The 13,869-nt window shown below is 42.7% G+C and overlaps 1 protein-coding gene across 1 annotated transcript in view; it reads left to right on the top strand.

Annotated features, from left to right (window-relative positions):
* Positions 1–3,995: 3,995 nt before the first annotated feature.
* LOC126361142 (prolargin-like) overlaps positions 3,996–13,869 on the top strand; it is a 102,949-nt gene continuing 93,075 nt past the window's right edge. The window contains exons 1-2 of the mRNA XM_050007768.1: positions 3,996–4,045; positions 8,800–9,097. Of these exons, the coding sequence (XP_049863725.1) occupies positions 8,999–9,097 (99 nt within the window). The 5' untranslated portion in view covers positions 3,996–4,045; positions 8,800–8,998. The remainder of the gene's footprint in view (positions 4,046–8,799; positions 9,098–13,869) is intronic.

The following is a 13,869-nucleotide window of genomic DNA, read 5'->3' as shown; positions in this document are numbered from 1 at the left end:
TACTTCTAAATCTCAAAATACATTTTATGAAATAATAATTCCATGTGTATGATTTAGGTTAAAAGATCTTCGTTATAACCAAGTGATCGTTTATGAAACACAAGACAGGACTTTGTGAAAATGCGGTACATCATAATCAGAACAAGAGATTTTTTAGTCGGATACTCTCCAATTACACCATCGGTAAACAGTGTGAGAGCAGTATTGTTGAACATATCACCAATAAAGAAATAATAATTATTGAAAACATAACGTACGGGTACAGAACGTAAAGAGAAATGAAAACCTAATAGGAATGAGGACAGAAATGCAGCTGTAAGGAAAGGAGAATGTGGGCCTGGGACAAGGAATGAGAGAGGAGAAAGATTAATTGGCTGTTGTAATAAATTTCAGCTAGTAATAACAAATACCCTGCTCAAGAACCAGAAGAGGAGGAGGTATACTAGAAAAAGGTCGGGTGATACGGGAAGATTTCAGTAAGACTATAGACACAGAAATAAGGAATAGCCCAGTAGGCAGTACAGTTGAAGAGGAGGGACATCTCCTAAAAGGGCAATCACATAAATTGGAAAGATAACATAGATATAAAGAAGGTATCTGCGGAGAAACCATGGATAACGGAAAAAATACTTCAGTTAATCCATGAAAGAAGGAAGTACAAATATGTTCAGAGAAATTCGGGAATACAGAAGGACAAGTCACTGAGGAATGAAATAAATGGGAAATGCAGGGAAGCTAAGACGAAATGACTGCATCCAAAATGTGAAGAAATCGAAAAAAGAAATCATTGTCGGTATGGCGGAGTCAGAATATAGGAAAGTCAAAAGAACATTCGGTGAAATCAAAAGCAAGAGTGGTAACATTACGTGCGCAACGGAAATTCCACAGTTAGAGTGGAGGAGAGAGCAGATACGTGGAAAGAGGACACTGAAGGCCTCTATCAGGGGGAAGATTTGTCTCATGTGATAGGAGAAGAAACAGGAGTCAATTTAGAAAAGATAGGGGCCCAGTATTAGAAACTGAATGTAAGAGAGCATTGGAGGACTTAAGATCAAACAAGGCAGAAGCGACAGATAGCTTTCCATCAGAACATCTAAAATCATTGGGGGAAGTGGAAGAAAACGACTATTAACGTTGGTGTGTAGAAAGTATGACTCTGGCAACATACCATCTGATTTTCGGAAAAATATCATCCACACAATTTCGAAGACTGCAAGAGATGACTAGTGCGAGAATTAATGCAAAATCAGCTAACAGCCCATGCATCCGAGTTGCTGTCACGAATAATATACAGGAGAATGGCAAGGAAAAGTGACGACGTGTAGATGACGATCAATTTGGCTGTAGGAAAGGCAAAGGCACCAGAGAGGCAATTCTGACGTCTCGGTTGATAATGGAATCAAGACTAAAGCAAAATAAAGTTACGTTCATAGGATTTGTGGACCTGGAGAAAGCATTCGACAATGTAGAATGGTGCAAGATGTTTGAAACTTTGAGAAAAGTAGGGGAAGCTGTAGGGAGAGGCGGGTAATGTACCATACGTACAAGAGCCAAGAGGAACAAGACTAGACTACCAAGAACAAAGTGCTCGGATAAAAAAGGGTGTAAAACAGGGATGTAGTAGTTCAATGTGTACATCGGAGAAGCAGTCTGGGAAATAAAAGAAAGGTTCAGGAGTGGGAGTAAAATTCAAGTTAAAAAGATATCAATGGTACGATTCGCTGATGAGACTGCTACTCTTAATGAAAGTGAAGAAGAATTACATAATCTGCTGAATGGAGTAAACAGTCTAATGAGTGCAGAAAATGAATTGAGAGTAAATCGAAGAAAGACAAAAGTTATGTGACGTGGCAGAAATGAGGAAAGCGAGAAACCTAACATTAGGATTGATGGTCACGAAACAAATGAAGTTGAGGAATCCTACTCCCTAGGCAGCAAAATAACCGATGACTGACGGAGCATAGAGGACATCAAAAGCAGACTAGTACCGAAAACTAGATCACTCCTGGCCAAGAGAAGTCACCTGTGTCAAACATAGGCCTTAATTTGACGAAGAAAGTTCAGAGAATGTACGTTTGGAGTACAGCATTGTATGGTAGTGAAACATCAAATGTAGGAAAACAGGAACATAAGAAAATCAAAGCATTTGAGATGTGGTGCTACAGACGAATGTTGAAAATTAGGTGGACTGGTAAGGTAGGGAATGAGGAGGTCCTGCGCAGAATCGGAGAGGAAAGGAATATGTGGACAACACTGACAAGGAGAAGGGACAGTATAACACGAGATCTGTTAAGATATCAGGGAGTGGTTTACATGGTACTGTGACTAGATTGAAGAGTTCCTAGCAAACGTAACAGAGCATACCATTCTCAAAAGAGAGAAGTCTTCAGACGTAAAAATAACTTCGAGCGTATTCCAAGTGAGTGATATCCATTCATTACTTTTTACAGTATATATAAGTGACATAGTAGACAACATCATAAGCTGCATGAGGCTTTTCGCGGGCGGTGCTGTTGCATACAGAGAAGTCGACATCCTGAAAGATTGTGGTGAAATGGAGGAAGACCTGCAGGGAATCGACACTTGGTGCAGGGAGTCGCAATTTCCCCTCAACATAAACAATTGTAACGTATTGTGAATACATATACGGAAAGATCTATTATTATATGATCACAGTGTCTCAGTACAATCACTGGAAGAAGCTACTTAACCTAGACTATCAAGGGATGTGGAGCGATTTAGAATGTAGCGACCACGTTAAAGAACAGATTCGTTGGACGAACCGTCACGGAATTTTATCCGTCAAAAAGAGGATGTAGCTTACAAAACCCCCATTCAACCAATACTTGAACTCTGCTAGCCAGTACTGTACCAGGTACGATCGATAGAGGAAATATAGAATACAAAAAAAAAGCAACGCATTTCGTTACAGATTCATTTAGTAAGCACGAAAGCGTCGTGGAAATGATCAACCAGCTCCAGTGGCAGACGCTGCAAGACTGATGTTCCACATCACAGTGTGGTTTACTACTGAAGTTCCGAGAGCGTACAATCCTAGAAGAGTCAACTAACTTACTGCTTCATCCTATGTACATCTCGCAAAAGACCGCGGTGAAAAATTTAGAGAGACACCTGCCAACGTGGAGACTTACCGACAATAGTTTTTCTCGGGAAATATTTGTCACTGTGGGAGGAAAAGAGGGGGGGGGGGGAGCGGTGGGGGTGGCAGAGGGGGGGGGGGGGGGGAATGGGAAGTGACAGTGATACACAGAGCATTGGGCGCCGACGCCGATGACTTGCGGAGTCCAGATGTGGTTGTAGAATCTCCAACTATCATTTCCTCCGGCTTAAAAATACTGATGTTGTCAATCCAGCTGGTACTTAACTTGAGCTTGTTGGTCGTCGAGCTTCTACCCAATACAATGTTCTTTAGAGATGTATCGTAATAAATGCAGTTATTGCATTAACAGAAACACTGTCGCCGTTATTAATACTACATATTTTCAGTGCTACGGAGTGTTCGCCGTTGAAAATCGATTCTCAGATATAATAGGGCAACAAACCGACTTATTCTATAACAAGTAACAAGAGAGCAAGGCTTTCCATATATCAAAGTTTTCCGCAAACAATCGTGGTCAGCCACTGAAAGTTCGTCGGCCGAATTCTAATTCGTTCCACATTCATCATTTATTATTTTCCTTTCTTCCCCCTCCATTAAAGCAACTAATTATTGACGTGTCCTTAAACGTCATTATGAACATATAACTTTAACAATTAAGCAGGTCTTAAGGTCATTACAATGCCAACTTGTAAGTGAGAGTTCGACGAGGAAGCCTCCTAGCCACACGAAGTTAATCATGTTTCGCTGGAATCGTAGTAACTCGGCAAAGACCTTCCTGGTGGCAGGCGGAAGCAGTATGTGGGGGCAGGTCGTGCTAATCTCAGCACTTCCGGCGTGCCGTACGGTTTTCACGCGAGATATGCGTGGTGGCGACCAGTCTCCAACGCGTCGCCTACACGTCCGCTGCTCCGAAAGCTGCAGAAGGTGAGGTGTCACAATTCCCGTTTATATACCCATGCTTTTTACTTCAATATTCGATCATTAACGTCAGGTCTGTTTTATTCCGTGTAAAACAGCGATATGACGATTGCCAGCGTTCGCTGAAGGCCATACTGTTTATTTTGAGGCAGGCCAGTTTGAACGAATAACTGTTGCCCCAAGCTTGGGATCATATTTGAAAAAGCTCGGATTTTGTGGTAGTTCTCGCGTTGATACGTCGTTTTGACAGGAAACGTATTTACCTCAAACAGACGCACGGAACTGTTGACCTGTATCTATGACGTCAGTCTGTTGTAGAATATTGGAACATGATTTATATTCGTGTATTATGAGGTTTCTGAAGGCCGAAAATCTTGTTATAGGAATCAACATGGGTACAGGCAACAACGATAGTTCATTCAGAGACCTAGAAAGCAGTAGATACAGGCGCGTTCCTTCACTTTCGGAACTTTGTCGATGTAGTTCCGCACAGCCGCCTAATGAGCAAAATACGAGCGTGCACAGTATCAGACAAACTGTGACTGGACTGAAGAGTCTCTAGCAAGTAGAACACAACAGGTCATTCTCAATGATGAAAAATCTTCATATCTAAGAGTAACTTCGGGCGTATCCCAAGGGTGTGATATTCTCACAATATGTACAAATGTCATAGTAGGCAACATCGAAAATTTCTGGAGGCTTTTCGCGGATGACGCTGTTGTATACAGAGAAGTCGGAATGCTAGGAAATTGTAGCAAAATTCAGGAAACCTGGAGAGGTTCGACACCTGGTGCAGGGGGTGCAAACTGATACTCAATGTGAAGAAATGTAACGTACTGCGAACTGCGAATACATATGTAAAAATACTCTTTATTGTATGATTACACGATTTCAGAACAATCACTGGAAGAAAAGTCAAGCAATATATTGCTTATTGCTACGTATATCTCGCGAAAATACCACGAAGAAAAAACTGTAGAGTTTCGAACCCACACGAAAGCTTATCGGCCATCACTCTTCCAGCGAACCATACACGACTGGGAAAGAAAAAGGTGTAACTGACTATGGTACAGAAACCATCCTGCGCCACCCACCGCAAGATGGCTTGCGGAGTATAGCGTGAATATAACTGTAGATGTTTCAGATGTAGACGTAGATGTCTCAGTTTTGTTAACACATTTTAACGGAACAAAATTCTGATCACGAAATTTCAAGTCTAAGCCATGTGTCTTGTACAGCAACGTGACTGACTTCCGTGAATAAACGGCAGAAACGAATTTTGAACAGTCCGTTAATAAGCATAGCACATACTCATAAACTGGTGCAATAACATTTGGAACGTATGTTTACACAAAATAATTTAACACATAAGCTGAAAGTACTTATTCTCTGGATTTATGAACATACAGCACTGAAATGTTTTATACTTTTTGAAGGCAGTCATTGACAGTCATAAGGATCTTTACAAATTTGATCGTAGAATGTTTAGGCAACTTCACTCTTTCTTTACTGTTTCTGCGGTCTGTTCGGAGCTCGTGGTCGTGCGGTAGCGTTCTCGCTTCCCAAGCCCGGGTTCCCGGGTTCGATTCCCGGCTGGGTCATGGATTTTCTCTGCCTCGTGATGACTGGGTGTTGTGTGATGTCTTTAGGTTAGTTAGGTTTAAGTAGTTCTAAGTTCTAGGGGAGTGATGACCATAGATGTTAAGTCCCATAGTGCTCAGAGGCATTTGAACCATCCTGCGGTCTTTTTGGGACCATAATTGTGTTCCCAGAACGAGATTTTCACTCTGCAGCGGAGTGTCCGCTGATATGAAACTTCCGGACAGATTAAAACTGTGTGCCGGACCTAGATTCGAATCGGGACCTTTGCCTTTCGCAGGCAGGTGTTCTACCAACTAAGCTATCCAAGCACGACTCACGACCCGTCCTCACAGCTGCAGTTCTGCCAGTACCTCGTCTCCTACCTTCCAAACTTCAAAGAAGCTCTACTGAGAACCTTGCAGAACTAGCACTCCTGGAAGAAAGCACTTGCCCCCGAAAGGCAATGGTCCGGAATTCTAGTCTCGGTCCGGCACACAGATTTAATCTGTCGGGGTTTCATAATTATGGTATCTGTATCACAAGAAAAATATCAATACAATAAAGGGCATACATACACGGACCAGTCACATCAATTTGACCATTGCCTGTGTTCCACATCAACGTGCAATAACCACACACACGACAAGTTGCAGCATTATCAGTGGGGGGGACCCGGAAAACATTGCAGTCGTTGTCATAACGCGGAAACTGAGTGATTTATCTGACATTCAGAAAGGTATGGTCATTGGCTTTCTGGCCAGGGGTTGAAGCATTTCCGAAACGCTTAAGTTTGTAAGTTAGTAGCGTGCGGCCGTGGTGAAAGTGTACCGTACATGGCAAAATGGCACAATCCAAAATCAGCGCCGAGGCAACTGACAATGCAGCGTGTCACACAGCTCGCAGAGTGCGTGTGTTGTTCGAAGAGCACCAGGACGAGTTTACGGTACTCCCCTGGCCACCAAACTCCCCAGATTTAAACCCTTTTGAGAATCTGCGAGACCGCCGTACGAATCATGGATCTTCAACCGAGAAACCTGGCGCAGGTACGTTCCAGAACCTCGCTGACTCTCTTCCAAGTCTCGCAGCGGTCCGCACTGGAAAATGCCGCGATTCAGGCTTTTGACAGATGCGTTACTACAAAGTTGTAGCAATTATTCAATAATAAGTAGTTAGTTATACATCACACAAAAATTGAACAGTTCTATTGACATTATAAATAAAAAACGAGTCGAAAGTGATACATGACATACAAAATGTAAATACAGTTACTATACAGCCCATATGAGGAATTTTCAGATTTTTACGTCAGCCATCCTGATCGAATTACACATTTAATATCAATTTATGTCGACATTGCGGTTAACTAAAATGTATTGTTCACTCTGATCAAAAAATTAAATATTCCAGAATCTGCATCTAGAATGACTACCAACATGAGTAACTTATAAGCACATATTATCGGTTTTGCGAAGCAGCTTAAATCATTTCATGAAACCAATGCCACAGTTCCAGATTGTGTACTAGTCAGATTCCTATCAGAGCATCCAGTTACTGTAGCTCCATACTTAACACTCATGTACAGCCAAACGCTCTTCGATAGATCCGTATCTAAAGACTGGAAAGTTGCAGAAGTTACATCTGTAGGCAATAAAGAAAATGGGAGTAAGCCGCTGAATTACCGACCTGTATCACTAACGTTGATTTGCAGAAGAGTTTTGGAAATGTACTGTGTTCGAAGATTATTAATTACCTCGAAGGAGACGATTTAATGAAAAATTGTCAGAACCGATTCAGAAAATATCATTCTTGTGAATCACAACCAGATCTTTACTATCACGAAGTAATTGGTGCTGTCGAGAGGTTCAAAATGGCTCTCAGCGCTATGGGCCCTAACCCCTGAGGTCATCAGTCCTCTAGAACTTGGAACTACTTAAACCTAACTAACCCAAGGACATCACACACATCCATGCCCGGGGCAGGATTCGAACCTGCGACTGTAGCGGTGGCGCCGTTCCGGACTGAAGCACCAATAACCGCTCGGCCAAAGCGGCCGGTAAAATGCTTGTCTCGAACAAGCTTTGTCACCCTAACAAAATCATTTTCGGAACACCTCCGGTTGGTTCATAAGACTCCACAAACCTCAATTCTCACCTAAAGGAAACTGCCCTCACATACCAAAGATTGTACTGCCACGTAACGTACCCTGATGAGTCGAAGCATTGTGACCACCTGCTTAATAGCTTGTTTATCCGTCTTTGCAACGAGAGGCATCACTGATCCTGCGTATCAGGGATCCGATAGCCTGTTGGTTGATTTGTGGGGGTGCATAGCATTAGTTGTCTACGCGCAGGTCATATATTCCGGAGAAATAATGGACTACTGATTTCCGTACCCGGTGATGGCGCAAAATAGCAGACCAGATAGATTCCATACGACTTACATCAAGCGAATTTGATCGCCGAGACAACGTGATTCACTACAATCCTCCGTAAACCACTGTAGCACGATTTTAGCTCCAACAGAGAGATAATTATACTGCTGAAATATGACATCGCCATCGGGGAAGACATCAAACATGATGCAGGTGGCTTGCAACTGTCAGCGTGTCATCGATTAGTACCTAAGGTGTCATGAAAGAGCAGGAGAATGTCTCCCATAGCATAATAATGTTATAGGTGCTTCAGTCCGGAACCGCGCTACCGCTACAGTCTCAGGTTCGAATCCTGCCTCGGGCATGGATGTGTTTGATGTCCTTAGGTTTGTTAGGTTTAAGTAGTTCTAAGTCTAGGGGACTGATGACCTCAGATTTTAAGTCCCATAGTGCTCAGAGCCATTTCAACCATTTCCTTGCTGTTTACTTTTGATCGTGTCTAAAGGCATATTTATTCCAAGCATGTAATACTACAGATGTGCCTGTATGTGCAGTAATGCGATTTAATGATTTGCGATTCGTTGTTTTATAGATCTTGATGATTGGGTGATATAGTGCCGAAACACTTTGTAGTAAATAAATAACACGTTTCCTGCAACAGATGCGTAGTTTTCTGTGTACTGATTTTATAATGCCCTATATCATACAACAAAACAAATATATTTAGAGAAGCCTTACAAACATAATGCAAAAATCTAGAGTATACATCTTATTGGGTGGATATGTATCACACAGTCCGCTTTTGCAGCTGCTTGGTCAGCTTGGATAACATGCGGAGCACATGGGTTCTGTTCCCTGCAATTCCAGTTGTATTTCCTCGCTAAGAGGGCTTTCACGCGTTCCACTGAGCCTCGTGATGCCAACTGAGGAGCTACTTGGCCCAGCAGTAGCGACTTCGCAATCTGGAAAGTCAGAATGAACTTCCAGGAAATCAGGTTGCTGACCACATGCCCCTCCGTACCGCGTCCGCATGGCGCCAAATAACAAAGGACGAGACGGTGGCCGATGGGCATCCCTCGGGCCTTCAGGACCTGGACGAGGCGCTGGTATACGTCACATAATACTCGTAACAGCGATTCTTAGAATTTACGGTATGAATTAAAATGAAACTGTGTGGAACTCCTCAAAATTACCGTGTTTTCAGATATGGCTATTTAATTGGAAGATAGTTTTGATCTTTATTTATTTATTTATGCATTTATTTATTTATGCATTTATTTTACCTGGCAAGATTAGGGCCTTCAGGCACTCTCTTACACCTAACCAGGCATACTCAGATTGAACGAGTTACAGTTTCTACAGAACATTAAGGACATATAACGTATTATACAGTATTGATGTTAAAGAAAAACAGTAGTACAATGATAATTATAACAATCAAAAAAGAATTATAACAATCAAGAATAATAATGATAATAATAATAATAATAATAATAATAATAATAATAATAATAATAATGACTATGTATATGTAAGTAAACATACTTTTCTTTTGTGAATGTCAGTCCTATTATTAGTTGGGAATTTTCTCGTTATGTTCTAGCAGCTTGTGAGCTATTCTCATCGAGCAGAGACATAAAACGATAGAATGGGATGAAAGAGATATAGAAGAGGTAGATAGGTTAGAGGAAGAGAAATAGAATGGTAAAATTCGGAGCTGTGATGGAGAGGAGAAAGAAAGAGATCAGAGGGGCACAACAATGGTGGCTATACCGTCCCTAATACGTAAGTTTTGAGTTCCCTCTTGAGTGTTGAGTGGTTCTGGATAAGACGCAGATCACAGGGGAGCGCGTTCCATAGTCGTATGGCTGAGATGGAGAATGACCTGGAGAAAGATTTTGTGTTATGTAAAGGTACAGCCCAACTGCTAGAAGTATCCGATCTGGTATTGCGGTTGTGGAATGATGATAGGAGTTTAATGTGAGAAGATAAGTATTGGGGACACCAGTGGCTAAGAAATCAATGAAGTAAGCACATCGTGTGGAGATCGTGTGCCTTATGTGGACGTATCCAACTCATACAACCGAATATTGCACACGTACCTAATGCAAGCATTCACCATTAGCTCGAGGTATCTAGCATTTTCACTATTTGTGCGGTGTTGAACTACATCACAGTAGTAAAGATTAGGCAAGACAAGTGTTTGGACTAATTTTTGTTTAACATGGGTTGGAAATATGTTTCTAAACTTTTGAATTACATGTAGGGAGGAGAGCTGTTTGTTCTTCCCAGTTTAGATGTTCATCCAAGATTATTCCAAGGTCTTTTATTGTTTTTTGGTATGGAAGTTGGGTAACAGGAGTATTTGAGGGACTGTTTCGCGAAAGTACCGGCTGATTAACTTTGGATGCGATATGACCTGGGATTTCTTGGGGTTTAGATTCAGACCTAGGTTCTGTGCCCATCGAGAAACAGAGCAAAGATCTGCGTTCATACTCACTACTGCGTCAGCAATGATCTTGGGGCTTGCACTTATGTACAGTTGGATGTCGTCGGCATATAGATGGTAGTTGCAGCAGTGAATCACTGAAGAAATATCATTAATGTACATTGAGAAGAGTAATGGACCAAGGACGAAGCCTTGGGGAACTCCAGAGCGCCCGTTTTTCCATGATGATTTTTCCGACCCACAAATGACTTGTTGACATCTGTTTTTGAGGTAGCTGTCGAACCAGTGTATTGCGTTATTTGAGAAATTCAGGTGTTTCATTTTAATTAGTAATATATCAAAGTCAACTGTGTCAAAAGCCTTGCTAAAGTCAAGCAGTGTTAGGATGGTAGCTTCACGTCTGTCCATAGCATGTTTAATGCCATCAGTTACTTTGATTAATGCAGTTGCTGTATATGGTGCTTTCGAAAGCCTGACTGGTATTCGTCATGGATGTTATGAGTTTTGAGGTAATCCGTCAGCTGTTCATGGACGATTTATTCTAGGGCTTTAGATAGTGCAGGTAGTATGCTGATCGGCCTGTAGTCACCTGGTGACTTAGGGTTGTCAGTCCTGGGTATAGGTTGAATTAAACTTTGCTTCCACTCAGTAGGATACGTGCTACTGACAAGAGACAGGTTGAAGATGTCTGTGATAAGTGGAATAACAGAGTCTAGGGCGTTCTTAATAATGCCAATGCTCACTCCATCATTTCCTACTGCCTCGGAAGAGATTCTCATAATTGCCTTGTGTGCTGTGCCGGTAGTGACATGTTTTAGGAAAAACTTGTCTCTTGAGAGATTGATATCTTGGGGCTGGTACTTTGTCGCTGCGTGGCAATTCTTCTGCAGACGCTTGATAAACAGCGTCAGATGATCGCTTCCCTATACCGAAACTGCGCAGCTTTTTCCACAGTGCAGCAGATTTTGATATGCCGCATACGACAGAGCGGGCATGTCTGATTTTGGCATTCCTCACGCTTTGCTTGGTTCCGTTTCGGAGTTTCCTATAAGCTTCGTACGCCTCGTGAGTTGGGTTACGCTTGAAGGCCCTATGTACAACATCACGTTTATTCATTAACTGGCGTAATGCAGTGGTGAGCCACGGAGCGGGAGCTCTCTTTACCTTGACAGTGCATTGAGGAACATGTTTATCATACAGTGCAATAATTTTGTGACATAATTCCCGAATTTTTCCGTCTAAAGTCGGTTCATTGCTTATATCATGCCAAGGGATGTCTGAGCAATCCTTTTGAAGAGCGTCATGGTTAACATTTTTTTTAAGTTTCGGTAGGTTACCAGGTGAGATTTTTCTTTGGTAGTATGCATTGAGTGATTTAAGAATATCACGTCATGAGCAGAGAGTCCCGGAGCGGATGTCTGATTGGCGCGAATTATTTTATCTGGTCGCTTTATTGCTATTATATCTATGAGTGTGTGGCTGTGTGGCGTGTGATGAGTTGGGTCCAGCGGTGTTAAACTCATATCAGTGGAGTGAAACAGTCGCCTTAGTTTTTCTGCAGAGGGAGATTTTAACTCTAAGTCGATGTTTGTGTCGCCCATAATGATTATGTGTTCATACTGTGTCACGAGTGAGGACAGGGCAGACTGAAAGGAGGACATGGTACCGACGTTTGGAGGTTTATAGATTACGCCAATTAGCAGTTTCTGATTTGATGTATTTATTTCGAAAAACAAGAACTCTGCTTCTCCTTCGTCCTTTGCACCCGATGTGCATAGTACAGTAGGTGTCAGATCAGAGCCATACTCCAAGAGTAACATATATACTGAAAATATGTGCTTAATACACTGAAGTGCCAAAGAAACTGGTACAGGCATGCACATTCAAATACAGACGTCTGTAAACAGTCAGAATACGGCACTGCGGTTGGCACCGCCTACATAAGACAAGTGTCTTGCATAGTTGTTAGATCGGTTACTGCTGCTACAATGACAGGTTATCAAGATTTAAGTGAGTCGAAACGTGGTGCACTAGTGATGGGACACAGCATCTCCGAGGTAGCGATGAAGTGGGGTTTTTTCGTATTGTCATTTCACGAGTGTACCGTGAAAATCAGTAATCCGGTTAAACATCAAATCTCCGACATCGCTGTGGTCGAAAAAATCCTGCAAGAACGGAACCAACGACCTCTGAAAAAAAAAAAAAATGGTTCAAATGGCTCTGAGCACTATGGGTCATTAGTCACCTAGAACTTAGAACTACTTAAACCTAACTAACCTAAGGACGTCACGCACAGCCATGCCCGAGGTAGGATTCGAAATTGCGACCGTAGCGGTCGCGCGGTTCCAGACTGTAGCGCCTAGAACCGCTCGGCCACACGCGCCGGCAACGACGACTGAAGATAATGGTTCAACGTGAGAAAAGTGCAGTCCTTCCGCAAATTGCTGCAGATTTCAATGCTGGACCATCAACAAGTGTCAGCGTGCGCAACATCATCGATACGGGCTTTTGGAGCCGGAGGCCCACTCGTGTACCCTTGATGGCTGTACGACACAAAGCTTTACATCTCGCCGGGTCCTGTCAACACCGACATTGTACTGTTGATGACTTGTCGGCCAAGTCTCGTTTCAAATTGTATAGAGCGGATGGACGTGTACAGATATGGAGAGAACAACGTGAATCTATTGACCCTGCATGTCAGCAAGGGACTGTTCAAGCTGGTGGAGGCTTATGCAGTTGGACTGATATGGGACCTTTGACACGTCTAGGTACGATTTTGACAGGGACCTGCACCCATTCATGTCCACTGCATATTCCGACGGACTTGAGCAATTCCAGTAGGAAAATGCGACACCCCACACGTCCGGAATTGCTACACTTCCGTTGGCCATCGAGCTCCCGAGACGTGAACGTTATTCACCACATATGTAATGCCTTGCAGCGTGCTGTTCAGGAGAGATCTCCACCCCGTCGTACTCTGACGGATTTATGGACAGCCTTGCAGGATTCATGGTGTCAGTTGCCTCCAGCACTACTTCAGACAAAGTTCGAGTCCATGCTACGTGTGTAGCGGCAGTTCTGCGCCCTCGATGGGGCCCTACATGATATTAGACAGGTGTACCAGTTTGTTTGGCTTTCAGTGTACGCTAAGAGTAAAAAAAAGACCTTAAGATAATGTCCTTTGATATTAATGCTATGGTATGAAACACTTCAGTACGCTACTGGCCATTAAAATTGCTACACCACGAAGATGACGTGCTACAGACGCGAAATTTAACCGACAGGAAGAAGATGCTGTGATACGCAAATGATTAGCTTTTCAGAGCATTCACACAACGTTGGCGCCGGACGTGAAACCTACAAAGTGCTGACATTAGGAAATTTTGCAACCGATTTCTCATACACAAACAGCAGTTGACCGGCGTTGCC

The sequence above is a fragment of the Schistocerca gregaria genome, chromosome 1 (genome assembly GCF_023897955.1).
Source record: "Schistocerca gregaria isolate iqSchGreg1 chromosome 1, iqSchGreg1.2, whole genome shotgun sequence".
Classification (NCBI taxonomy): domain Eukaryota; kingdom Metazoa; phylum Arthropoda; class Insecta; order Orthoptera; family Acrididae; genus Schistocerca; species Schistocerca gregaria.
Note: the sequence above shows the minus strand (reverse complement) of the source record. Positions and strands in the feature narration are given on the sequence as shown.